At 63.4% G+C, this 25412-nt stretch overlaps 3 protein-coding genes across 3 annotated transcripts; 2 read left to right on the forward strand and 1 right to left on the reverse strand.

Moving 5' to 3' along the window:
* The first annotated feature begins 1435 nt into the window (after positions 1–1435).
* Positions 1436–7979, forward strand: SIDT2 (SID1 transmembrane family member 2). The gene is given in 30 exon segments (XM_030505677.1): positions 1436–1662; positions 1831–1952; positions 2052–2213; positions 2304–2349; positions 2429–2530; positions 2608–2691; positions 2804–2915; positions 3029–3094; positions 3192–3285; positions 3404–3459; positions 3713–3724; positions 3819–3890; positions 3975–4049; positions 4340–4402; positions 4682–4803; positions 4879–4952; positions 5042–5111; positions 5248–5325; positions 5411–5498; positions 5501–5541; positions 5619–5677; positions 5679–5737; positions 5802–5938; positions 6013–6121; positions 6365–6441; positions 6532–6578; positions 6847–6952; positions 7035–7145; positions 7222–7335; positions 7414–7979. Coding segments are annotated over 30 exon segments (2622 nt in total). The 5' UTR covers positions 1436–1461; the 3' UTR covers positions 7477–7979.
* Positions 7980–8301: 322 nt separating this feature from the next.
* On the forward strand, positions 8302–10921 carry TAGLN (transgelin). The gene is given in 6 exon segments (XM_030505676.1): positions 8302–8340; positions 9702–9901; positions 9991–10051; positions 10054–10167; positions 10245–10347; positions 10524–10921. Coding segments are annotated over 5 exon segments (600 nt in total). The 5' UTR covers positions 8302–8340; positions 9702–9721; the 3' UTR covers positions 10666–10921.
* Positions 10922–11190: 269 nt separating this feature from the next.
* PCSK7 (proprotein convertase subtilisin/kexin type 7) lies at positions 11191–25231 on the reverse strand. Its single transcript, XM_030505679.1, is given in 17 exon segments — positions 11191–12280; positions 12463–12580; positions 12910–13003; positions 13143–13172; positions 13175–13221; positions 13331–13349; positions 13352–13483; positions 14325–14427; positions 15532–15639; positions 16684–16851; positions 20000–20100; positions 20441–20579; positions 21695–21749; positions 22284–22374; positions 23581–23746; positions 24141–24275; positions 24657–25231. Coding segments are annotated over 17 exon segments (2319 nt in total). The 5' UTR covers positions 25119–25231; the 3' UTR covers positions 11191–11929.
* Between the last annotated feature and the right edge of the window lie 181 nt (positions 25232–25412).

The raw sequence follows: 25412 nt of genomic DNA on the forward strand, positions 1-25412 counted from the left end.
GCCTCCCTCCTTCCCTCCCTCTCTGTGTCGGTGCCTCGTTGTGTTTGTTTCTGAGGGCTGGGGAGGTGCTGCCCTGCCCTGAGCAGCCAAACCCCGCCCAGGGGCCCGCGGGGTCCTGCTCGCCCGCATCCTCGCTCCTTGTTTCACATCTGTCCTTTCCCTGCTCCAGCGGGGCCTTTGTCTGTCGGTTTTCCCTCTCCTTTCCCCCGCTCCCGGAGCTGTGAGCAGGGCTCTGCAGGTGCAGGTACCCAGCACCTCGAGGCCACCAGCCTGTGTTTGCTTCCTCGGTGGTTTAACGGGGAGCCCACATCCCCACACACCAACTCATCCCTGCAGAGGTGATCCTCCAGTCGGAGCAGCAGCTTTGGAGCCGGTGGGAGCTCTGCTTCCAGGTCCCACACGGGTGTCCATCTCTCCCTGAGCAAGTCATTCCATCTGCTGTCACCACCCGGAGCACGGAGACAACGTGCAGACGCTCCGAAAAGTGCTTTGGGGTCCTCGGTGAGAGGAGAACCTGTAGAAATAAAGTGCACAATAGCAGCAGTGTTGTCTCCTTATGTTTGTCCTGCACAGGAGAGAGGGAAACCACCAGTGGAGGTCCTGGATGTCACTTCAAGCCTGGAAACAGCTTCCTATGAGATAATGTGGGGCTGAGCTGGTTTGGGAGGGTGGGTTAAACCAGAAAACCCAACCCCAGACACAGAAAATGCATGAGCACCCCAAAACCGAGGCCATGGCATAGCGGGGGTGGGCTGGGGCTGGGGAGGGCTCGCTCCCATCCCATCCCGGGCTCAGTGAGCAGGATGTGGCCTCGGCCCCTCTTGGGGGGACTCGGGGGTGTCCGTGCGACCGGGGTGTCCCCGGGCGGGGGGCGGCTGTGGTCACTGCGGTGGAGTGGGGGCTCCCCTATGGGACAGCGCTTCCCTATGGGGTCTCCTATGGAGTCGGGGCTGCCCCTGCGCAGGACCCGGGCTCCCCGCGGGCGGGCGCCGCCGCTGTTGCCGCTCCCCCGGTCGGAGCCGCCGCCGCCGCCGCGTCACTTCCCCGACCGGGCCCTTTATAACCTGTGACGGCGCGTTACGTCACCGCCGGCCCGTGTTTACAGCCGCCTGCGGAACGGGGACAGAGAAAGTACCGGCAGCGGCAGCGGGCACCGGCACCGGCGGGACCGCACACAGGGCACCGCCAGCGGGACCGGCACCGGCCGCGGGACCGGCACCCCCGGGCTCTGCCCGCGGCGCCGCTCGGATCCGCACCGGGCTCAGCGCGGGCCCGGGGACACTGACACCGGCGGCGGCACCGGCAGCGGCACCGGCAGCGCAGCGGCAGCGGCGGGGCTCGCCATGGGGCAGCGCTCCCGGGCGCGCCCCGGCTGACCACCCCGTCCCGTCCCGTCCGTCCCGTCCCGTCCCGCCCCGGCGGACCTTGGCCGGTGCGGGCGCGGCCGGGGATGCTGGCGGGATGGCGGGCACCGGGGCGGCCGCGCTGGCCCGGGCGCTGCTGGCCTGGGCGATGCTGGCCCTGCCGCCCGCCATGCCCCAGCCCTGCCGGCCGCCCGAGGTGAAGGAGAAGGAGGCCCGTTTCAACACCACCTACAGCGACTGGGTGAACGCCGACCTGCTCAACATCTACGCCTTCAACCACAGCGTCCGGAGGAACAGGGTGAGCCGGCGCGGCGGCCCGTGCGCCGCCGCACGCTCCTCGCCGAGCTCCGGGGGCCCCGCGGACGGGACATGGGATGCGGGATGCGGGACACGGGACACGGGCTCTGCCACGACGGCCGAGCAAAGTCCAGCCGCCGCGGCCAACACCTCGCGTTCCTCCCCGCAGACGGAGGGCGTGCGGGTGTCGGTGAACGTCCTCTCTGACCACAAGGACTTGCCCGTCCTCTTCGTGGTGAGGCAGAAGGAGGCGGTGGTGTCCTTCCAGGTGCCGCTCATCCTCCGGGGGCTGTGAGTACCAGCGGGACGGGCAGGGTGCCCGGGATTGCGGGCAGGGATCCCGGGATGCGGGCAGGATCCCGCAGGCATAGCACTGCTCTCCCTGCCCAGGTACCAGCGCAAGTACGCGTACCAGGAGGTGAGCCGCACGCTCTGCCAGCCTCAGACCAAGGCGGAGGTGGAGACCCAGCACTTCTACGTGGATGTGTCCACGCTGTCCCTCAATGCCTCCTACCAGCTGCGGGTCACCCATGTGGAGAACTTCGTGCTGAGGTGAGGGCAGCCCTGGTCCCCAGCCCCGCTCCCTGCCAGGGCCACTGGCCACGGGCTCGCCACCCATCAGTTCTCCGGTGCTCTCTGCAGGACAAATGAAAGGTTCAGCTTCAACGCCACGGCCGCGCAGCCGCAGGTGAGGAGGAGCTGGTGTGCTGTGTATGGGGAGCAGATCGTGGACGCTGTGGCATTGACAGGCCCTTTCACCCCCCCAGTATTTCAAGTACGAGTTCCCCGAGGGAGTGGACTCGGTGATTGTGAAGGTGACCTCGGCCATGGCCTTCCCCTGCTCTGTCATCTCCATCCAGGACATCCTGGTGGGTTTGGGTGTTGGGGGCTCTCTCCGGGTGACCCGTGATGCCTGGCGGGGCTGACGGTCCCTCTGTCCCCGCAGTGCCCTGTCTACGACCTGGACAACAACGTGGCCTTCATCGGCATGTACCAGACCATGACCAAGAAAGCGGCCATCACGGTGCAGGTGAGAGTGGGGCCGTGCTGACCCCTGCCTGGTGCTGGGGGTATCAGCCCTGAGTCCCCCAGAGCCGGGCTCTGCTCACCACCATCTCTCACCCCCGGGATGACTGTTGCAGAAGAAGGATTTCCCCAGCAACAGCTTCTACGTGGTGGTGGTGGTGAAGACAGAGGACGAGGTGTGTGGGGGGGCTCTGCCCTACTACCCGCTCTCCAGAGATGCCTTACCAGGTACGCTGGGGGAAGCCCCCACTGCGAGCGCACCCCTGCCACCACGGGTTGTGTGCTGGGGGCACACAGTGCGGCTGCAGAGGGCCGAGCCCCCAGCCCGTGCCTTCTTCCAGATGACCCCGTGGACCAGCACAACCGGCAGAAGACGCTGGAGGTGATGGTGTCACCCGCCATAACGTGTAAGCTGGAGGGGCTGTTTGGGGCTGGGGGGTGCTGGGCTTTATGGGGTCCCGCAGCAGCAGGTCCCCGCTGAGGGCTTGTCCTGGCTCTGCGCAGCGGAAGCCTACGTGAGGAGCATGCTCTTCTGCCTGGGCATCTTCCTGTCCTTCTACATCCTCACGCTGCTCATCGCCTGCTGGGAGAGCTGCCGGTGAGTTCCCGGTGTCCCAGGTACAGACTGTGGGTGCTGTGCTGTCCCCGGTGCATGGTGTGGCCTCGGTCGTGCCGTGCCCCTCGTCCCTGACTCCTCATGCTGCTTCCCTTGGCAGGCAGCAGAAGAGGAAGGGGCTCCTGGCAGCCATGGACTCGCCCAGCCTGGACACAGGTGAGGGGCTGGTGGCAGCAGCACCAGGGGGTTGTCTGGGGGAGTCACGGTTACTTTGCCCTCTCGAGCCCATAGCAAAGCCCTTGCAGAGGTTCCCCGATGTCCCCCTGAGCCCTGCTGGTCCCCCAGCTCCCTGGGGACAAATCCCAGTGTCAGGGGACAGGGACATCCTGGGGTTGGGCTTTGCTGCTCTGGGGCTGGGGCATCTCACCAAGTCTGTCTCTTTCTTTCCACGCTTTCCGGGGACTCCCAGCGTCTCTACTGGGTAGGTGCAGCCCCTGCTCGCTCCTTCGCTGTGAGCTCGCTCCCGGGTGCCACGGGAGCTGCTGGTGGCTGACAGGGACCCTCCTGTCTCGCAGGGCACGGCCGCAGCATCCCCGACTCCTTCCTAGGCCATTCTCCCTACGACAGCTACGGTTACGGCTCCTTTGGTGCGTGCCGCCACCACACACCCTCCCTCGCCTCCCTGCCTGGCTGTCCCTGACTGTCTGGCCGTCCCGTCCTTGTCCTTGCAGGGAACGGCTCCTCCAGCAGCACTGAGGGCGTCACGGACAGCGTGTGCTCCGCAGAAGTCCCCTATGGCTACGTGGGTGAGTGCCGGGGCGGCAGCGTGGTGGCTGCCATGGCCACTGCAGAGGTGCCGCGCTGCCGGCGGCGTCCGGCCCTGTCCTCTCCGTGTCCAGGGACCCCTTCCCGGGACACGGAGTCCCGTCCGGGTTGTCCCGGGAAGGGTCTCCGGTGTCGTGAGGGTCCCTGGGTCACCAGCTCTCCATGCAGCCCGCAGCGGGGTCTGCTCCGCTGCCAGGGGGGTGGACATGCACGGGATCCCCGCCGGGGCTCCCCCCGCTCCTGCTCCGGTAACTCTGGCTTTCCTTTGAAGGGCAGGAGCAGTTCAAGCGGCGCACACCCTCCATCCCGATGAGGCCGCTGAGCATTGCCATGGGTAGATGCTGGTACCGGGCAGGGACGGGCCAATCAACCCACAATTGCCCAAGCACACGCACCTTGCTCCTCCCTCCCCTCCCACAGAGCCAGGGCAGGGGGGTACATGGTCCCCCTGGCCCCAACCTGTCCCAGCCACGGGGACAAGGGCGATGCTCCCAGGGTAGTGCCGGGGTCCTGTCCCGGGGCGAGCTGAAGGGCTCAGGTTAATTGGGTGTCTGATTGGGGTGTGTGGGGTGGCCCTGGGTGCACTGGGCGCCGCTGATGCCCGCTTGGCGCAGGGAGAACTCGCTGGAGCACGTGGCGGGCGCGCCCGCGCCTGGATCACTCAGCTCCGTGGAGGAGGACGACTACGACACCCTGGCTGACATTGACTACGACAAGAACGTGATCCGCACCAAGGTGCGTCCTGCCCGCGCCCCCGGTGCCCCGGCTGCCCCCCGCTGCCCCACTGAGCCCTCCTGCCTCTCCTTCCAGCAATACCTCTGCGTGGCCGACCTGGCCCGCAAGGACAAGCGGGTGCTGCGCAAGAAGTACCAGATCTACTTCTGGTGAGCGGGTTGTGGGATGGGGGCACAGAGCGGTGTCCGTCCTGGGGTGGCATCGGAGCCCCCTGATACCCTTCTGATGCCTCTTACAGGAACACATCGCCACCATCGCTTGTGTTCTACGCCCTCCCCGTCGTCCAGCTCGTCATCACCTACCAGACAGTAAGTGGGGACATGGGGGCAGCAAATGGGGCTTTTGGGGGCTTCGGCCCCCAACTGTGCACCCCAGATGCAATGGGGATATCCCCATATCCCCGCGTCCCACTTCCACCTCCTCTCGCTGTGCCCATGCATGCAGGTGGTGAATGTCACTGGCAACCAGGACATCTGCTACTACAACTTCCTCTGTGCTCACCCACTGGGGAACCTCAGGTGGGTTTGGGGGGTCTGTGGGCATCTGGGGGGTCCCTGTGCGCAGGGAGGGGGGTCTGCAGCACCCGCATCTGATTGTCCCCCCGCAGCGCTTCAACAACATCCTCAGCAACCTGGGCTACGTGCTGCTGGGCTTGCTCTTCCTGCTCATCATCCTGCAGCGCGAGATCAACTACAACGGGCGCTCATGCGCAACGATGCCTACGCCCTGTAAGGACCGGTGGCCACAGGGCTGTGTGCTGGGGGGGGCTCAGCCCCACAGGGCCCCGTTCCTTCCCCTCTCCCCTCCCGCTGCAGGAGTGCGGCATCCCCAAGCACTTTGGGCTCTTCTACGCCATGGGCACCGCGCTCATGATGAGGGCTGCTCAGCGCCTGCTACCACGTCTGCCCCAACTACACCAACTTCCAGTTCGTGAGTACCCCCATCACCCATTGCTGCACTGGGGTCCCCCTGCCCTGCTCACCGCTGTCCCCCCGCAGACACCTCCTTCATGTACATGATCGCGGGGCTCTGCATGCTGAAGCTGTACCAGAAGCGCCACCCGGACATCAACGCCAGTGCCTACAGCGCCTACGCCTGCCTGGCCCTCGTCATCTTCTTCTCCGTGGTCGGTGTGGTGAGTACAGGGGGTGCCGGTGGAAGGGGGGCAGCCGGCCAGGTCACCCCATTGCCCACCCCCGCTCCCCACAGGTCTTTGGCAAGGGGAACACGGCTTTCTGGATCGTCTTCTCCGTCATCCACATCGTGGCCACGCTGCTGCTGAGCACACAGCTCTACTACATGGGGCGCTGGAAGCTGGGTGAGGCAGGGGCACTGCTGCAAGTGGGCCGGGGGGAGCAGCACGGTGGTCCCCGGTGCAACCTCTCTCTTCTCCTTCTCCTTCTCCTTCTCCTTCTCCTTCTCCTTCTCCTTCTCCTTCTCCTTCTCCTTCTCCTTCTCCTCCTTCTCTTTCTCCTTGTCCTTGTCTTTGTCCTTGTCCTTGTCCTTTGCCTTCACCTTCTCCTTCTTTCTCCTTCTCCTTCTCCCTCCCCTGTCCTCACAGACTCAGGCATCCTGCGCAGGATCCTGCACGTGCTGTACACAGACTGCGTCCGGCAGTGCAGCGGGCCCATGTACGTGGTGAGTGCCGGCACCGGGGCCCCCAGCCCTGCAGACACCCCTCTCTGCACCCCTCCTGCCCTCCCCTCACCTCCCCTCCGCCCTTTGCAGGATCGGATGGTGCTCTTGGTCATGGGAAACATCATCAACTGGTCACTGTAAGTGCGGAGCCGGGCACGCACCAGACCCTCCACTGCTTCTCCCAGCCCAAACAGTGCTCCCCATCCCTGCTGCTGTCCCCATCCCGCTCCTGCAGCACGGAGCCCTGGCTGTGCTCCCCTCAATGGGGCTCATGACAGCCATGAGCCGAGCATGAGTGGTCTCCCCATAGCAGCAGCAGCCCCTGGGGACAGCGGGTGCATGGGCACAGCAGGTAGGGGTACCCCAACACTGCACTGACCCCGCTGCCCGTCCCTGCCTCCCCAGCGCTGCCTACGGCCTCATTGTCCGCCCCAATGACTTCGCTTCCTACCTGCTGGCCATCGGCATCTGCAACCTGCTCCTCTACTTCGCCTTCTACATCATCATGAAGGTGGGAGGCGAGCGCGCTGTGCGGGGCGGGCAGTGCAGGGCCGGGCCCCCCGCAGCTCCTGCTGACCCCGGCTCCCCCGCAGCTCCGCAGCGGTGAGCGCATCAAGCTCATCCCCTTGCTCTGCATCATCGGCACCTCCGTGGTCTGGGGCTTCGCCCTCTTCTTCTTCTTCCAGGGGCTCAGCACTTGGCAGGTGAGTGGTGGGTGATGCGGGGGGGTGCGGGTGCCCACGGGCCAGCACGGTGACGGGTGGCCCTTGTTCCCAACAGAAAACACCGGCCGAGTCCCGGGAGCACAACCGCGACTGCATCCTGCTCGACTTCTTCGACGATCACGACATCTGGCACTTCCTCTCCTCCATCGCCATGTTCGGCTCCTTCCTGGTAGGTGCTGGATGCCACCACCCGGCTCCCGCATCCCTGGTCCCCCCCCCCGGCTCACCCGGTCCCCTCGCTCCGCAGGTGCTGCTGACGCTGGACGATGACCTGGACTGTGTCCAGCGGGACAAGATCTACGTCTTCTAGGGGCCCGCAGCCGGCCATGCTCCGGGACTGTGCCAAATGCAGCCCTCGGGGTCCAGCCAGGTCCCACCAGCTGCTCCGTCCCCCTCCCCGGGGGTCCCGGTGTGCCTCGTCCCCACCGCCGGGTCCCTCCCAGCTCTCCGTGCCCGTCCCCAGGCTGCCAGAGCCGCAACCAGGGCTGGGGGCTGCTGGTGACACTGGTAAAGGTGCTGCTGCCGCTCCGTGCCCGTGGGCCCGTGGCATGGGGTGGGGGCCTGGGGTATGTGCCATGCCAGGAGCCCCATGCCCCCCAGCATGCGGGTGGGGGTCTCTCTTCAGTGCCTGAGTTGTGGGGATAGGGGGTGTGTGGGTCCGGCACAGCAGTGGCAGCCGGGGGGGCCCCACTCATGTCTGCTGCAGCATCCCAGGGGGGTGTCAGCCGCCGTGTGGCCCCCCGACAAGGCTGTGGCGTGTCTCCACGCGTGGGTCTGCTGGGAAGGGACTCGCATTAAAGTGTCTGCACTTTGCCCATTGCCTCCTGCCTGGGTGCCGGGGGGCAGCGGCAGCGGTGGGGCAGAGGGGGCGCCCCGCAGCTCCGCGGCTATAGAAGGACGGGCTGCGCCGCGCAGAGGCACGCGGGGAATGCGCGGGCACGACGCGCAGCCCCCGATTTTCGGAGTCTTTCCCCAAATATGGTGCCGGGGCCGGCGCCCCCCGGGACGGGACGGGACGGGGCGGGGCGGGGGGAACCGGGGAGCCCCTCCCGCCCCCCCCCCCCCCGCGCTGACATCACCGTCCCGGCGCCCGGCTTTTAGCGCGGGGCCGCCCTCCCGAGCGCGCAGTGCCCGCTCCGCGCCGCGCAGCACCCGCGCTCCGACCGCACCGCCCGTGAGTCCTGCGGGGCGGGGGGCGGCGGGAGGGTGCCGGGGGGACCGCAGCGGCGGGGACCGGTGCCTGGGATGGAGGCGCTGCTCCCGGGGTGGGGATCGAGCTCTCGGGATGGGGATGCTGCTTCTCGGGTCGCAGCGCTGCTCCTGCCCCTCAGCATCACGCTGCTACTGGGGCTGAGGGGCTGTGGGTCAGCCGGGCTCAGCCCCACGGTGGCCAGAGGGGCTGTGTGGGATTCAGGGCGGGATCAGGGCGGTGTGGAGGGGGCAATACAGACCCCACTTTGCCCGTGTCTGCCCCGTGTCTCTGGGTGGGGACCAGAGATGGGCATTGGGCCGGTGGGTCCTCAGGCATCTGGTGGCCGGCAGGCACGGCCATGGGGAGGAGGGAGCTGTGACCAGTGAGGCTGGAGCCCAAATACCATCACCGTGTGCTGGGCTGGGACATGGCATATGGTGGTGCTGGCTGTGGCACTGCTGGATGTGCCTGTTGGTGCTCAGGATATGGGCACCGGATGCTTATGGGGCTTGTGGGGTTCCCCTACAAAAACCACAGGCTTGCGGGGTACCCCTGCATTGCCAGCAGCAGGCGGGGTCAGCATCCTCCGCTGCACCGAGCTGTGCCAGGTCTCAGCCATCCCACAGGATTTGGTGTCCCTGGCAGCGGTAGGGGCAGGGTGTGCATGTGGGACCGAGCCGGTGGCTCCTCGAGGACACAGCCCTGGCTCTCTGTGGCCTAACGCCAAGCAGGGAGCTGTGCGGGAGGAGCGGGACCAGCCCCACGGAGGGCTGGGCTCCCGGCTCCCAGCGCCATTCCCGCCTGGCATCCTCCTGGCACCCTCCTGGCACCCTCCAGCTACCTGCCCTCAGCATGCCCTTACAAGGGCACGGGCACGGCTCCCGCCACATCCCGCCTCGCCTGCGCTCCTCCCGGCGCCTGGAATCACCATGCCGAGGCCACCCCACCGTGCCATGGCCATGGCCACCAGCCACGGCCACCCTGCCGCCCGGACCCCTCCGCTCTGCAGCCCCCATGGGGACAGCTCTGGCTGGAGGATGCAGCCACACCAGTGATGCTCATGCCAACCAAGAGCTCGCGGGTGGCTGAGGATGGGGTGAAGCTGCCTTGTGGCACATCCTGAGCCTTGGAGCAGGGACAAGGCACCTCTTCCAGGATGGGAACTGGTTTTCCGGGCAGGCTGCAGGGATTGTGGCTGTGCGCTCACCTCCATCATGCCTGGATGGAGAAAAGGGCCACTGCATGGCAAGAGAAGAGCTGTTTGAGGATGCCCCAAGGTGCTGGGGTAGCCGTGGGGTCCCAGCAGCACCTCCACATCCTGATGGTCCCCATCCCGCCACCAGGTCTCCTACCTGCCGCAGAGATGGCAAACAAGGGCCCGTCGTACGGCATGAGCAGGGACGTGCAGTCCAAGATCGAGAAGAAGTACGATGACGAGCTGGAGGAGCGGCTGGTGGAGTGGATCGTGGCGCAGTGTGGGGCTGCCGTGGGTCGCCCTGAGCGGGGCCGCCTGGGCTTCCAGGTCTGGCTGAAGAATGGCATCGTAAGTGTGGGGCCGGAGCGCGGGCGCCCGTGGGGCTGGGGGGGGCAGCCGGAGCTGTGCGGCGAGCCCAGGCTCTCCTCTGCCCGCAGGTCCTGAGCAGGCTGGTGAACAGCCTCTACCCCGATGGCTCCAAGCCCGTGAAGATCCCCGACACCCCCCCACCATGGTCTTCAAGCAGATGGAGCAGATCGCCCAGTTCCTCAAGGCAGCCGAGGACTATGGTGTGGTCAAGACTGATGTGTTCCAGACCGTCGACCTCTTTGAAGGTGTGTGGGGAAACCAGGGCTGGGGAGGGATGGGGCTGCTGTGCTGTGTCCGTCCTCACACCCTCCATCCATTGCAGCCAAGGACATGGCGGCGGTGCAGAGGACGCTGATGGCCCTGGGGAGCCTGGCGATCACCAAGAACGATGGGCACTACCAGGGGGACCCCAATTGGTTCATGAAGTAAGTGTGGGGGGAGCCCAGTGCCGCGTGTGGGGACTCCCCTGCCCCAGTGCAGCCTGGAGCGGGCTCTTCTCACCGCCCAACAGCATCCTGGAGCACATGGATGTGGGAAGGGAGGGTGGCCGGGCACCCCGGGGGGGTGCGGGTGCTGCATGTCCTGTCCCTTCATCCCATAGGAAAGCGCAGGAGCACAAGCGGGAGTTCACCGAGAGCCAGCTGAAGGAGGGCAAGAACGTCATCGGCCTACAGATGGGGAGCAACAAGGGGGCATCACAGGCGGGGATGAGCTACGGGCGGCCCCGGCAGATCATCAGCTAGGCACCCCCCCCCCGGCCGGGACCGCGTCCGCTCCCCCCGGCCCAGCGCCGGGGCCGCCACCGCCCCTCACACTGGTATTTATTGGCAAGAACGCGCCCGCCATCGCCAGCGCCGCTCCGCAGCCATGGGCTGAGCCCGGAGCCACCCGCAGCCCCGCCGCAGCCACCGCCGCAGAGACCCTCGCATCGGGGAGGGAGGAGAATTGGCCTCGGTTTTCTACTTGGTTTTTTGTCAAAATTAAAAGGTTCTTCATGTAGCGCGGCTCCGGGCACGTTCCCTCCCGTCACCCCCGGCTGCAGCCACCCTCTGCTCAGCTCACAGCTCCCTCTTCCAGCTCCAAACCTGGGGAAAACTAGACCTGAGGATCGGGCTCTGCCCTCTTCCTCCTCGCTCCTTCCCTGGATGGAGCATCCCCGGTTATCCCGGCTCCCAGGAGCAGGCAGGAAGGCTGGCAGCGCCCCAGGGCTGGGAGGTGGTGGGTGAGTCATGGCTCCACGGTGGCAGAGGAGGGACGGATGAGGAGAGGAGGGTTTTTCAGGCTTTATTTGGAAAGCTACACAAAAGGGCTCTGCTGATTAAAAAACCAACCCCTGCACTAGAAAAATAAACCAACCACCCAAAGACACGGGAAGGAGCCAACCCCGCGCTGAGCCGCTGCCAGAGCAGCTCAACCTCCCCTTTCCAGCCCCACTGCAGGCATCACCCCCTGCCTCAGCCCTCCCGGGCACCCGTGTCCTGCCCCGCAGCAGGGACCGGAGCGAGCCCTGGTGCCTCCCGCCCGCCCAGGCTCAGAGCACAGGGAGCAAGCGCAGGCTGGAGATGGGGCAGAAGGCTCCCTGCTCCTAAGCTGGGCTTAACCAGTGGGCACGGGCCAGCCCCAAACCCAGTGGGGCAGGAAATGACAGTGCTATGGGGGCCCTGCCACAGTGTCCAGGCTCACTCTGCAGGATTCAGGGCCAAAGCAACACTTCTTCCTGGCCATGGAAGCAGTGGTGTGCATGGGGGCTCGCAGGAGGCGTCGCTGCGGGGAAGCCCCGAGTGTCACCGCAGGGCAGGCTCCTTAGGAATAGGTTTAAGGCTTGCTTTGTGTTCCAGAGCGAGGGAAGGGGAAGCTCCCCTTCCACTGCCAGCACTCTTCCTCCTGGCTCCTGAGCCGCTTCCCGCCACCTCCCACAGGACACAGGGCTCGAGAAGCCTGTGCTGCCCCTGCAGGGAAGGACGTACCCGTACCAAGGGGGGTCACAGCCCGCACCCCCAGCCCCAGCTAGCACGGCCGCTGCTCCATGTCCTCCACCAGCAGCTCTGCCGTCGCCTCCCGGCCGCTGGGCACTTTGGGGTGCGGGGGGCTCCAGGACCCCTCGTCCCCATCCCGGGCTGGCTCCGGGTGCTCACACTCCAGCTCCACGTCCTCCGTGTCCTTCTCCCGGTAGAGCGGCACGGACTCCATCTCCAGGCCGCTCTCCAGGGCTCTGTGCTTCCCTCCCTGCTGGTACCATCTGCAGGCAGTGGAGCCGTTGCAGGTCAGGTCCAGCCCCACGTTGTTCCTCGTCAGGCAAACCTCCAGCATGTAGTAGAAAGTCCAGAACACGGCAAAGCATCCCAGCAGCAGGAGGGTCTGCAGAGGAGGAAGCCCCTTCAGAAACAAAGCCCTGACCACCCGAGCCCTGCCCCGATGCCAGCAGAGAGGCTCAGCACCAAGAGGATCACTGAGGCTGGTTCCCACTCCTCTTCTGGCAGAGGATGGGGTCCCCCGGCTTGGCAGCCACCGCAGTGTCCCCGTCTCATGGGCAGGCTCACCTTGAGGGTGTTGGCTGTGATGGTGTAGTGCTGCTCCTCAGGGATCTCCAGCCCCGGAGGGCAGGGCAGGGAGAAGTCACTGCTCAGGTACTGCCCGCTCATGGCCTCCTCCAGCAGCCTGTGGGACAGAGGCAGGAAGGGCTGCTCCAGGAGGGTCCCCAATGCACACAGAGGGTCCGAGGGCCTCTGCCATCACTGAGGGCTGCCCTCCTGGGTCAGGGCCAGCCACAGAGCTGTTTTCTACGACCCACAGCTCTGCTGTGATGTGTATCAAGGGCAGCCCCAGGGCCCTGTGCGAGGGGCTGGTGGCCAGGCTGCAGCTTCACCCTCCATGCACCTCGCAGCAGCACTGCTCCAGCCAAGCAGTGCCTGCTCAGAGACTCAGGATGATGTCCCTTAGCCCTCCATCAACCACCTCCCCACCAGGACGGGGATGCGGTGTCCCACCTCTGCCGCTCCTTCATCTCCACTGGGGACCAGGAGGAGCCGTACAGGGTCAGCTGCCACTGCTTCAAGGTCCCAGGCCTTAGGCTATCATCTCCTGGGGAGGAAACAGGTTGGTCCAGTGGGGAGCTGTCCCACAGCCGCGTGGCACACATGGAGCTAACCACGGCCACGACGGACCCTGCTGCCACTATGAAGGTCTCAGAGGGCAGGACTCACCGAGTGTCCCTGATGACCCAGCCTGTATGTGCCCTGCGCCTCCTCGCCCAGCACCTGACCGTGGAGAAGGTCCAGTCAGCAAAGCCATTGGGGTCCCTGCCAAGGGTGAGGAGAAACAACCCCTGAGAGGGGCTGGGGCCGGGCCCCGGCTCCCCTGCTCGGGGCCAGCCGTGCGGGTGTCCTGCCCTGGCCCCCCGCTGCTTACGAGTCCATGCTCCTGGCGGTCCTATCAGGGACATCATGCCGCTGGGGCAGAAGAGCCGGATCTCCAGGTTGCCGCGGCGGGGATGGGTTATGGTGACGGTGACAGCCACGTGCTCAGGGTTCGCATCCCCGGATTGCTCCAGGTCTGCGGTGGCTGACTGGGAAAGGGAAGGCAGGTGGTTGGGGTGGTGGTTGGGATGGAGTCCCCGCTTAACAGGAGACACACGCTCGTCTCTGTGCCCTTTGTCCCCTGCCTGAGTTCAGCCAGGATGGAAAGGATGGGGAGAAAGGGGTGAGGAGTAGGTGGTGGGAAAGGAGGAGTGAAAGGCAACTGCACAGCAGTGGGAAAGCTGGCTCCTGGGCATCTCCCAGCACACCCCAAGCAGGAAGGGGATAGCAGCTCAGGCTTTCCCCCGCTCACAAGGAGGGGGCCCAGGCCCTGCCCTCTCATCTACCAGCAGCCTCTCGCCTGCAGCCGAATCTCATTTCACAAGTGGGGCCCTGCTGCTGCCTACATGACTTATGCCACTGCTCCATGGGCTCCGTGACACCCAATCTTCTCCCTCCCGGCCCTGACTCACAGGCTGTGGGCTCAGGAGCCTGCCCAGAGCGCTGTGGCCATGCTGCGGGCCGGGAAGGGCTTGGGGCCGAGCTCTGCTTCCCACTGGTAGCAGCCAGAGCAGCGCCTTGTTTGTGTGGACAGAGGGAGGCCAAGTCAGGAGCTGGAGCATTACCTAAAATGGTCAGAGCCAGAGGAGCAGGTCTGGCTGCTGCCCAGCCCGGCCACGCTCCCTAATGCCTGTCTGGCTCTGCACAGGCACCGCTCCATGGGATGGAGTTATGGGGAGGGGACCGCATCAACCCACACAGCTCCCCTGGGGAAGGGAGAGGAAGGAGAGAGGAAGAAGCCCAGGCAGCCCGATGCTTAACCCCTTGGTGCCCTCCCGCAGCCCCGGGCTGGATGTGGCCCTGGTGTGCACAGCACGTGCTCTCACCGTTCCAGGCAGCCTCCAGCTCCCGCGGCAGCAGCGGGATGCTCCGGCCCTCCCGCAGCGCCGGGCTCACGTAGGAGGCGAGGTACGGCACCGACTCCCAGATCTGCCGGGGGAAGGGAGAGCATTCAGCACGACCTTGCGCCCTCCCCGCACATCCCATCCACCTCCAACCGCTCCTGAAGCTGCTCCTGTCCATGGCACACTGACGGGGGCTCTGTCCTGATGCTGCTCTGGGGCATCAGGAGGGGCCGATTAAGGCCTGGGACTCCCCACCCTGGCTTTGTCTCTGCCACTACCTGAGTTGCTTTCAGCAGTTATTTGAAGTCATTTTATTTCATAGTATTCTGAAGTATTTTACAGTATTCTGAAGCCATTCTGAATCATAGTAACACTGAATGGTTTGGGTTAGAAGGGACCTTAAAGCTCCTTCAGTTCCAACCCCCTTCCACTAGAGCAGGTTGCTCCAAGCCCCTGTGTCCAACCTGGCCTTGAACACTGCCAGGGATGGGGCAGCCACAGCTTCTCAGTGGACATCTGTGCCAGTGTCCCACCACCCTCACAGGGAAGAGCTTCTGCCTAAGATCTAATCTAAATCTCTCCTCTTTCAGCTTAAAGCCACACATAGCAGAACCTGATGTCCTACAGAAAGAGGGCAGCCTGAAAGTCCCCGTGAAACAGGGGCATCGCTGGCCACCAGCAGTGGCCCGGCACAGCTACAGCGCTCTGAGCATGAACGAGGACCAAGTGCCAAAGGGATGTGCCCTCCTCTCCCAGGGAGGGAGGGATGGGGATGCCCCTGCCTGCTCTGAGCACACCACTGCCTCGGCAGCCCCAGCACCCCAGCCTGCAGAGCCCAGAGCTGCCAGCTGAGAGCCCCTGTTTGCCTGGGGCACGATGCCCTCCCTGCAGCCCCTGTGCAGGGAGAGGGTGCTGGTGCTGGTGACGAAACTGCCCAAGCCATGAATCAGAGCTGTCGTCTCCCACCAGCAGAGGCTCTCGCCATGGCTATATATAGTGCTGGGAGCGCTGCAGCTCGGGGCAGGTTTCAGGCTCTGCCGAAAGCCTCATGACTTCATACCCAAAGCAGCCTCACAGCGAGGGCTGGCCAGATGGCGGCCAAAGCGCTGGCCCTCAACAGCAACAGTGTCTCCCCATGGCACTGCCAGCACAGGACCCTTGTCCGTGGTGGGACAGGGAAGGGAATTACCTTGGCAGCGTTCACCAGCCTCCACGCGTTCAGCAGCCCAAAGCCGTGCTGATGGCTGTGGCTGAAGCCCGCCCGGTTGGTGTCCCACTTGGCGTGATGGTCCTCGTACTGCAATGAAACACGGGGCACTCTTGTTACCCTGGGGCAAACCCAGGGCAAAGGAACCAGGCCTGAAGGGAAGGAGGCTCAGAAACATCCCGCAGCGGAGGGAAGGAAACCCACATGGCCTTATTAGAAAGAAACAGGTTGACCTTTGCTTGAAACAGGTCCCAGCACAAACAGGCTTCCCAGCTCCTCAGAAAGGAAATCGAGCAGCATGAAAGGGCACAAATGCCTCTGCTCTGAAACATCCCAGCTGCTCCCTGCTCCCTCAACCACAGCCCGTGGGATGGCAGGAGCTTGGTGAGAAGGAACCAAGTCCTTTAAATGAACAAGAGCCAGGCCAGGACAGATCTGGGTCCCATCACTTATCGGGTTGTAGCGCTCTGGCAACGCTGGCCTACAGTTGTGGAAAACATTGCTCTGTGCCAAAGCGAGCACAGCGTGAGCTGGACACGGACTCCTGCTGCCAGAGGGTGTGGATGTCCCTAAACCGAATCGGGCAGCTCCGGTCAGTTCCTCTCCTACTCCTGATCCCTGCAGTGAAGCTGTGCTGGAGCAGAGGCCGAGCGAAAGGAAGGGCTGTTTGCTCCTGAGCTCTCCATTCCATGTGTTTCCAAGAGCCCACCTCTCTGGAGAGCCCCAGGAAAGGCCGGGGCAGGGCAGAGCTCCTCACTTTCCCCCTGCACAGGCTGTGGGGTGGCCCTGAAGAGCTGCATCCACCCCTTCGGGCAGGGATGCACTGCACACACACACTGCGTGCGAGGCATGGTGAGCCCCTGGAAGACCTGTACCCTGGCAGATAGATGGAGGCATTCCTGAGGCAAATACCCCATTTATTACCATGACAGAGGAAAGTGCTTCAGCCACATTCCTGGAAGGAACAAGGGGTGAGGGGAAAACATAATCCCTTTGGGAGCCAGACAAGCGAGAGATTTATAGAGGAGCAGGCAGACATAAACAAGGATGCGCACGGCAGGACCTGGGCCGTGCCGCAGCACCCCTGGGGGCAGGTGAGAGGCAGGGATGGAGGGAGGCAGGGCCGGCACTCACCTTGGTGGCGGTGAAGACGATGATGTGCTGGACATCCCTCCAGGTGAGGCAGGGCCGGACCTGCAGCATCAGCGCGATCATCCCGGCTGCGAGCGGAGCGGCGGCCGAGGTGCCGGTGTGCCCCTCCGTGCAGCCCGTGCCCTTCTGCAGGTCCCAGTCCGTGGTCACCTGCAGGGAGAGCAGAGGTGCCTCCTGTCGGGACACTGCTCCCATGCGGGGTGGCTGGGGTAGGTGTAACCCACAGCCCAGCCCCGCGCTGCACCAGCTCCAGCACGCTCAGCCGGAACACAGCACCCAGTGTCCCGAGCCTGACGCCCTCCTTACAAGGCTTTCAGATGAAACAAGGTTGTTCTCTGGGTGCCCAAGGATCCCCCCTCCAGAGCAAAGGCACCGGGAGGTGGTCCCGGCCCCCTGCCTGCATGAACCACAGCTAATCTGCCTATCTCCCAGCTGTCTGTTCCGCACCCCCCGGCCCGGAGGGAGGAATTTGCACACATGAGCTTTCTTTCTGTCTGTGGTTGCTGAGATCAGGCCGGAGACAGGAGGGGCAGCCAGAGATCCCATCGCCCTGCCTCAGCCAAGAGCGCAGCAACAACAAGAGCAGGACAGTGGGAGAGGGGCAGGGATTAGCTGCTGGAAAGGCTGGAAACACTTCCCAGACAGTTCCCAGCCAGGACACGGGTACCCAGCAAGGAGCAGCACAAGGTGGGAAGGACACCAGGACACCACCACGAGAGGTATGACCTGGAGCTGGGATCCAAGCAGCGCAGCACGGGGCCGAGGCTCCCCTTGCCCCTGCTCACATCCAGCCTGAGGATGTGACCAGCTCTTGTGAGAAGCTTCTGAGTTCAGTCAACCTCCCTGGGCCTTTGGAGGTGACATCTCTGCTCCCCGAGCATGAAAACCAGTTCAGAGAGGTAGACCCCCAGACTGGAGCACCACGAGTGTTCTCCAGGGTACCTGCACGCAGGCACAGCCCCGCTGCCTCAGGACCAAACCAGCAATCCCAACATGCTGCTGCTGGAGACAGCCACCTCTCAGAGGGACCGCACGTCAGGGACGAGGCATCCCAGTTGGGAAGTGATGAATGCGGATCATTTCCTTTGGGGAAAGGGAGGAACTGGGCCTGAACTAAGCAACTTTGGGGGAAACTCATGGAAGTCACAGTTTGGGACCTTCCCCACCCTCACTGCTGACCACAGCGTCACACCAGCACATGCAGAGGGACCACGTGGGACCACACAGAGCCTCAAAAGAGGCACTGGGACATTCCCAAATGATGGCACCTCACTGCAACCCGACTGTGCCCATCTCCCTGTGCTCCCCAGGGGTACAGCCTGCAGTGCCAGAAGCCATGGGGTTTGTTGCCTTCTCTGCCTGACTGCCCCACACTGTGTGCTCGGGTGCTGCACGCCCCACAGAGAACCCCCCGAGCAGCATCGGCTGCAGGAGGAAATGCAGCTGGTGCCAGAAGCTGTATTAAATTCTTCCCATTAAGGAAACCACACGAAGTTTGTAGTCTGGTAAAAGAGAAAGCCCACAGAAGGCTGCTGAGAAGTTAACTCTGACAGCACTGCAGCTCAGGGAAAGGGCATTCGGGGCACGTCACCCTGCACAAAAGGGTGTGCAAGTTGGAACGCGCCATGGGCTCGCCAAAGGAGTGACTGCAGTGCTGCCAAGGAGCAGGATGGTGTGCTGGCACGTGCCATCCTGTCCTGGCTCCCCAGCGGAACACCGGCTCCTCTGTCAGTGTCCCATGGGGCCAGTATTTGACATGAAGGGGCTTTTGAGACCTTGAAAGCACTCGCCCCAGCAGCAGGCTTGGGGGAAGCTGGACCAACCCAGAAGCCTGTAACTGGTGCTGAAAGCACAGCAGAGCCCTTGCTTGGCTGCTCTTCCCTTTTTCCCTGGCGTCAGTAGTTTCCAAACCAGCCTGGGACAACTGAAGCTATTTCTGAAAGGGAAAATTAGCTCCGTTCTGGGTTTTACTTTCCCTGCCACACAAGCCCAGCCATTGCTCCGGGCGGATTGCACTGAGCTAGGCACGGATCCCTGCCCTGGCTCTGGATTGCAAGAGGAGCTTGGGGAGTGCCAGCCGGGCTCTCCCTGCTCCCCTGGTACAGCCAGCACACGGGAAGCCTGTTTGACAAGCCTGCATCCAGCTCCCCGCCGGCAGGCACAGAGCCACAGCAGCACCCCAGGCACCGTCCCTCATCCATCAGACCCCTGAGCACACGCTGCTGGTGCTGATCTGCCCCTGGGGCTTCGCTGCCTCATCCAGCCTTTGGGCATTCCCAGTGGGAGATCCCAGGCAGGCTCAGCCCAAGCCCAAGCAGTGCCATCCACCCCAACTGCCCCAGGGTGGCTGGGGCTCTCAGACGTGGCACAGCAGGACAGGAAGGGGTCACAGCCCCCCCAGAGCGCACCGGCCCCAAAGCAGGAACGCGCTGGGTCAGGGCTGGGGCTGGTGGAAACAAGCCCAGCTCCTTGGCTTGGGCAAAAAGGACATTTTGTTGACAAGAAGTCATTTTTTGGCAAAAAAAGAGAAAAGCTGATAAAAATATTCGGAAGAATTCAGCTGGGAGAGGCGCACGTGCCAGAACAGACAAGAAGATGGGGCCAAGTAGCTTAAAGAGCCCGATGCTGCTCCCAGCCCGCAGTGCTTGTCCATGCTCCGTGCCCTGGGAGCAGAGGGGTCTGGCTGGGCAGAGCTGAGCTGAGCTGCCCCTTTCCCTTCAGGAATGCCCACAGTGGCCCAGGGGTCTCGCTCCAGGCTTCCTCCATGTGCAAAGGGGGCACATGCACAGCTGGGATGAAGCTCGTCTTCTGCTGGCTCTGCCCAGGGCTGAGTTGGGGCAGCTCCCAAATGACATTCCCATGGACACAGCGCAGAGGAATTTCTTAGGGGTCACGCAAGCAGCCCCCTGATGATTCCAGAAGATGCCTGCCTCAGCTCCCAGCAGGGCAGAGCAGGGAGATAAGGGACCATGGTCCCTGTCCCTTTCAGAGTGACATATGTGGGATCCATGGTTGGGAACTCAGTGTGCCCATGAACACCCTCACAGAGAGGTCACCATGCTCCGAGCTACAGGCTGACAGACACTGACAACACAGGAACAACTAGAAACAGGAAGCTGCCTCCCAGAGCACTATTTATGTAGGACCTAGATAAACCCCACGTTCGTTACTGTCTCACAAGGGAACCAACCACAAGCCTAAAGCAGACACACGGCAATTGAAGGGACAAAGCTTTATCCCTTCTCTGCTCCGGGCTGTTCTCGAGCCTGGGAAGCCGTGTGCCCCGTGTGGTACTCACAATGCTCCTCATCATCTTGTCCCCACCGCTGAAGGTCACTGCCAACATAGAGGCACATTCCTCGGCATAGAAGGGCATGGAGCCCGTCTCGTCCACCGCACCTGGAAGAGAGACAGGCATGGGCTGGAGGGAGCCTGATCTTCCACCCCTCCTGCAGCTTCTGCCCTCGAGCACACGATGGGGATGCTGTGTTCCAGGTCACTCCCTCAATGCCAGTGTGTCTGTCCCAGCCCCAGCAATGGAGACCTGAACACAGGAACGTCTCTGGCCTCCCCTAGCTCTGTAGGTCCAAAGGAAACTGCAGGCTTGAGCGTGAACGCCTCTGCACAGCACCATGCTCATTCCCAAACACCTTCCCACAGATTCCCACTATCCATCCAGCTTCCAGCTGGGCAGGTTTTGTGCTTTTGGGATGGAATGAGGCAGAAGACACACACTCACCTATGGTGACGGTGTAGATGGAGTTGGCGTAACCATCATAGTTGCAGTTGTCACTGTGCTGCCCACCATTGCCACTGGCCACCACGAAAATGCTCCCAAAGCCCCTGCGGCCTGCAATCACTCCGTGCTGCAGGGCAGCCTGTGGAGAAGGGAAACATCTGGGAATGGCCAGTCTATAGCTCGCTGTGAATTTCAGCCTATGCTGCACTAAAAGTAAGAGGAGGGAAGGGAAAAGCAACCTTCCAGGTAATCAGAGCATAAAGACAGGTTCGACCTCCAGATGGAGGACAGCAGCAGCCCTCCCAGCTTCACAGGGCTCGCCCTGGAGCTGGCTCTTCTGCAGCATCAAGGCTTTCCTGCCCACAGACACTACCCACACGTGGCCTCTCTGCAAGGCTCCAGCCCCCACAGCTTTGCCTTCACTGAGAAACAAACTGCACCAGCCCCACCAGGCAACACGTTTCCAGGCTGACACCTTGCACCGACATCACTGCTGCCTGGAGAAGGGATGTGCGTCTGATGGACAAGCAAGAAAGCGATCCCGATAGGAATGAGCCCTCCTCCTCTGCCCTCCCTTGGGGCAGCACACACTGCACGGGGCAGAAAGGCCTCCCCACGCCGTGCTGTGGCAGAGCAAGCCTTGCTTTGCTTGCACCCTGCGCCCCAGAGCTCGCTGCAGCTGCCTCTGCATGCAGCAAGAGAGTAGATTAACTTGCAGAACTGGAAACCGTTTGTCATCGTGGACTGATAGCTCAGCTGCCAGCGTTGCTCCCAACAGCACAGTGACTGCTAGCTTGTGGTTACAGAAGTACTGCAAGAGGCTGCCAAGCAAAAGGGAAATGAAGCAGAACCACATCCCGGGAGCAACGTGGTGCTGGTTTGGGGCTGCCTCTGTGACCCCTCACTGTGGCACGTGGGGAGCAGGAGCTGGGTACACGCAGGCTGGGTGCATTTACTCCCCTGTTCACTCCTAGCATCCGAAGGCACGCTCCCTGCCTTGAGAAGCACCCTGAGCACCGGGAACGCTGTGTCTCCAGAGCAGAGAGCGTCCCTCGGGCTGCCAAAGCTGTCAGAACAGGTTGCGAAAGAGCCTTTTCCTGCTGGAACCAGCCTCTCCTTGGGAAGCTGAGCTAACGCTGCCTGAATGCTGCCCTCCCGCAGCAACGTCACCTCTCCCCACACGGTAACTGGGCAGGCGAGGAAGCACTGGAGGGACACCCAAGGGGTGACCCATGCTCTGGGACTGGGTTTTACCTTTCCCAGTTGATGGGGGCCATCCACGGTTTTCCCATCATCATCTGGACCCCAGCTGCAAAGAGAGACACCATGAAGCAACAGTGCAGGAGCTGCAGACACCAACTCCTCCTGCCATTCCAGTCTGCCCCTCCAGTGAGCTACTCCCAGTACAGGACTGGGACCGGAGGGCGCTGCACTTTCCCACCCACCAGGCTGGCCCCTCACTGCTGGGATATCACTGTCGTGTTTGAGCTGTGCCCCTGGGTCAGATTCCAGTTTGATTTTTAGTTAACAACCAGCTTCTCAGACATTCCAGTCCCCGTCACACGGCTCAGCCGGGGCCCCCCACCGCAGCGGGGGGCACAGTGCCCCCTCCAGCTCAGCCAGCCCATGGGATGCGCTGCAGCAGCGCACAGAGGGCAGCCAGATTCCCAGTAACAGGAATGCTGGTGTTCCTCTTAACAGGATCCTGGCTGCAGACCCCCTCGAGGTTCAGCATACAGAGCCCCCCCAGCCGGGCACGCTCATGGACACACAGGCAGTGCTGGTTTTGGTGCCTCAAGGCTCGCTGGAGCCACGGGAGCCGTGACCCTGTCCCCAGGCTCACCTGCAGCTGTAGATGTCATTGATCTGATAGTGCTTGTTGAAGGCAATGGCCTCCATGCTGTCGGTGAGGGGCCCGTCCAGCACTCGGATGCCTGCAGGACACAGGACAACAAACATGAGCGAAGCGGATCAAAGCAAGCTGTACAAACAGAGCAAACAGGCTCCTTGGCACGCTCACACCGGGACACTGACTCTCCAGCCTGGCAGAGCCAGGTCTCCTGGAGCTGTAACCCTGCAGGTCAGTGCATGGGGGCTCCGTGCGTGTGAGTGGCTGGAGGTGCACCCTGCTCAGCTCCATATCCACTGGACGTGGCTCTTCTGCCAAGCAAGTCCTCCGGTCCCACTGCCAGAACCAAGCTGGTGACGGTGACAGCACAGCCAAGCACCAGCTGGGCTCACTCCTGTGTGCCCCTGAGCCCCCCTACCCAGAGCACTGCTCCCCAGGGGCTTCCTCACACCCCAACCTCAATTATCCCACTGCTTTCAGGGCTTGTCCCTGCCTGGAGCAATCACTTCCCCTTCCAGCCCTGCCAAGCAGCAGGTTTGGGATGGATGGCACGCTTGCCTGCTGAGGGAAGGGCTCAGGACATGCAGGACACCCTGACTAGTGTGCTTGGACCAGAAGGGCAAGGTCACCCCTCAACAAAGGCAACAAAGGCTCAGTGCTGAGTTTGCAGCGCCCCAAAGCACTGATAATTACTGCTTTGCATCAGAGTTTAGGCTGGCAACGGATGTTACAGATGAAACCAGGCACACACATCTCAATTAAGCCTATTTAGCAGCAGTGCAGCCACCCACCCATCCCAGCTCCTGCCTGACGCAGCACACGCGGCTTTTCATTGTCACATCCGAGCGGCTCATCGGGTGCTGAGCGCAGGGCAGGGGTGCAGAGCTGCGCCCTTGGGCGAGCTCCCGACCCTCCGTATCCCGCTGGCACCCGGGACACCCGCTCCCCATCCCGCTGTCACAGCCAGGGAACGTGGCACCATCTGCCGAGTGCAGAGGGAATCACGTCCAGGCTGCGGTGCGCCGGAGCAGGCACGTTGTCACTGCCTGGCTCAGGCTGTGCAATAGGGATGTATGGATCTGCTGCTGCTCCGCTCCGGAACAGCTGCCCCAGCACACACCTATCCCGCTCTGCCAGGAAGCGGCTCCCATGGAGAGCAGAGTTCCCCCCTCAACATCCCAAGGAAGGCTCCGGCTGACTCGGAGCCGACCGTTCTATGGTCCTGCAGCACCAGTGCTGACACAAGCCAGGCAGGAGCACAGCACCTTGGGGTGCCTCAACATGCACCTACCTGCGATGCGGCTCCCGTAGGCAACTCCCACCGTGCAGAAGCTGTTGTTGGGCACGGCAGCGATCTCCCCGGCGCAGCGGGTCCCGTGGTGGTTGCCGTTCTCCTCGTCGGGGTGAGGCATGGGGTCGGGATCATTGGAGTTCAAGTCATAGCTGCCTTCTGGGCTCTGCAAACAGACCCACAGTCACCACTCAGGGTGCTGCGCTCCTGTCTTTGGGAAAAGCAGGACTTCAGAGCGTGCTACGTGGGTTGCAGCACAGCCTGGAAGTGATGGGAACTTAGGGGCTGCTTCCACGCAAGGCTGCAGCTCAACACTGCTACCTGCTGCTGTTGGAATAGGACAGACAGAGGCAGCTTCAGCGGCTGCTGTGGGTCAGAGCGAGCCAGCTCTCATGTACAAGCAGCTACAGGTAGCACAGAGGCTGGTAGCCCTGCAGCTTGGGGGCTGTATCCCAGGAATAGCTTTCTCCCTGGCACTTCCCACCGTGCCCGAGCCCACGTGTGGGTCAGGCTCTGGGGCAGCCAGCGCTCAGTCCCTCCCGCCACGGAGCAGCACTCACGTAATTTGGCTGTATGTCCTTGATGGTGTGCTCCACGCCATCGTCCACCACCACCACCGTCACGCCGCGCCCCGTCACGTTCCGCTCCCAGACACCCGTGACGTTGATGTCCTTCCCGGGGCTCTTGCGGTTGTTCTAAGCACCGGAGGGGAGAGGGAAAAGCGGAGCAGTGGGTCAGCCATGGGGACACCTTTTGGCTATGACATGTGGGGCTGGGCTGGAAGGAGCCACGGGGCAGCCACAGGAGGTTTGTTTGATGCAGGCAGCGAGCAAGTTGCTCGAGCAGCGTGACACTGGGCTGACACTGTGCTACCCACAGCGCACTCCAGCCAAAACCCCTCTGCCCGCCCCGGTGCCCCCAGTGTGCAGCCAAGCGGGGAGCTGCCTCCTCCCGTTATCAGTGAGCACACAGACAGGGCGACCTCGTGGCGCGCTTCCTCCCTGCCACAAGGGCAGGGCGTGACTGTTTTGTGACACAAAGCACCCGAGCACCAGGGCAGCAGGACCCGCACTCACCAGGTGCCACTGCTGCGGGTACTTGGGGTCGTTAAAGTGCAGGCTGCGCTTGGAGCGCTTGAGCAGCTTCTGTTCCGAGTGCCACCGCACGCTGTCGTGCTGTGCAAACACAGTGTCCACCGCCCTCCTGACGGCCTCGGGCCCGCCAGCGCGTCCGTCGGGCTGGTAGGTGAAGAGGTAATGGCCCCTGAGCTCCCCGACGCGGCCCATGTTCACCAGCCCCGCGGTGCGGGCCAGCTCCTCCGCGCGCTGCTCCAGCTCCTCCTCGGGCGCATCCAGGCTGACGGCCCAGCTGAGCTCGCCGTGCCGGGGCTCAGCGCCGGTGTGCTCCTCGGGGCAGGACACCCCGTCCGACGAGGCGAGCGGGACCCAGGCGGCGCTCAGCCAAAGGCACGTGTGGATGCAGAGCGTGGCCTCCATCCCCGCGCTCCATAGCGGCGCCCTCCGCTTCCAATGCGGCATCAGGCAGGCGGGCTGCAAGCAGCGGAGAGGAAAGCTGGTGAGAAACTCTTCCGATCGGGAACAGGGTGGCCACAGCCTCACCTGGAGGTTCCACGGAGCCACATGGCTCCGGGCTTGCCACCAATGCACTGCCACAGCGGAGATCCCATTGCAGGGAACCCCCTGGCAAGGTGCCTCGTTCCCACTGTGCGAAGCCACACCTGGGCTGGGATCGCTCCCAATGGATCCCAAGCGCTGCGGAAGAGGAGCCGCTTCCTTCTCACCGAGCTACCGCCGCGCAGCCCCAGCTCAGGA

The sequence above is a fragment of the Strigops habroptila genome, chromosome 17 (genome assembly GCF_004027225.2).
Source record: "Strigops habroptila isolate Jane chromosome 17, bStrHab1.2.pri, whole genome shotgun sequence".
Lineage (NCBI taxonomy): Eukaryota > Metazoa > Chordata > Aves > Psittaciformes > Psittacidae > Strigops > Strigops habroptila.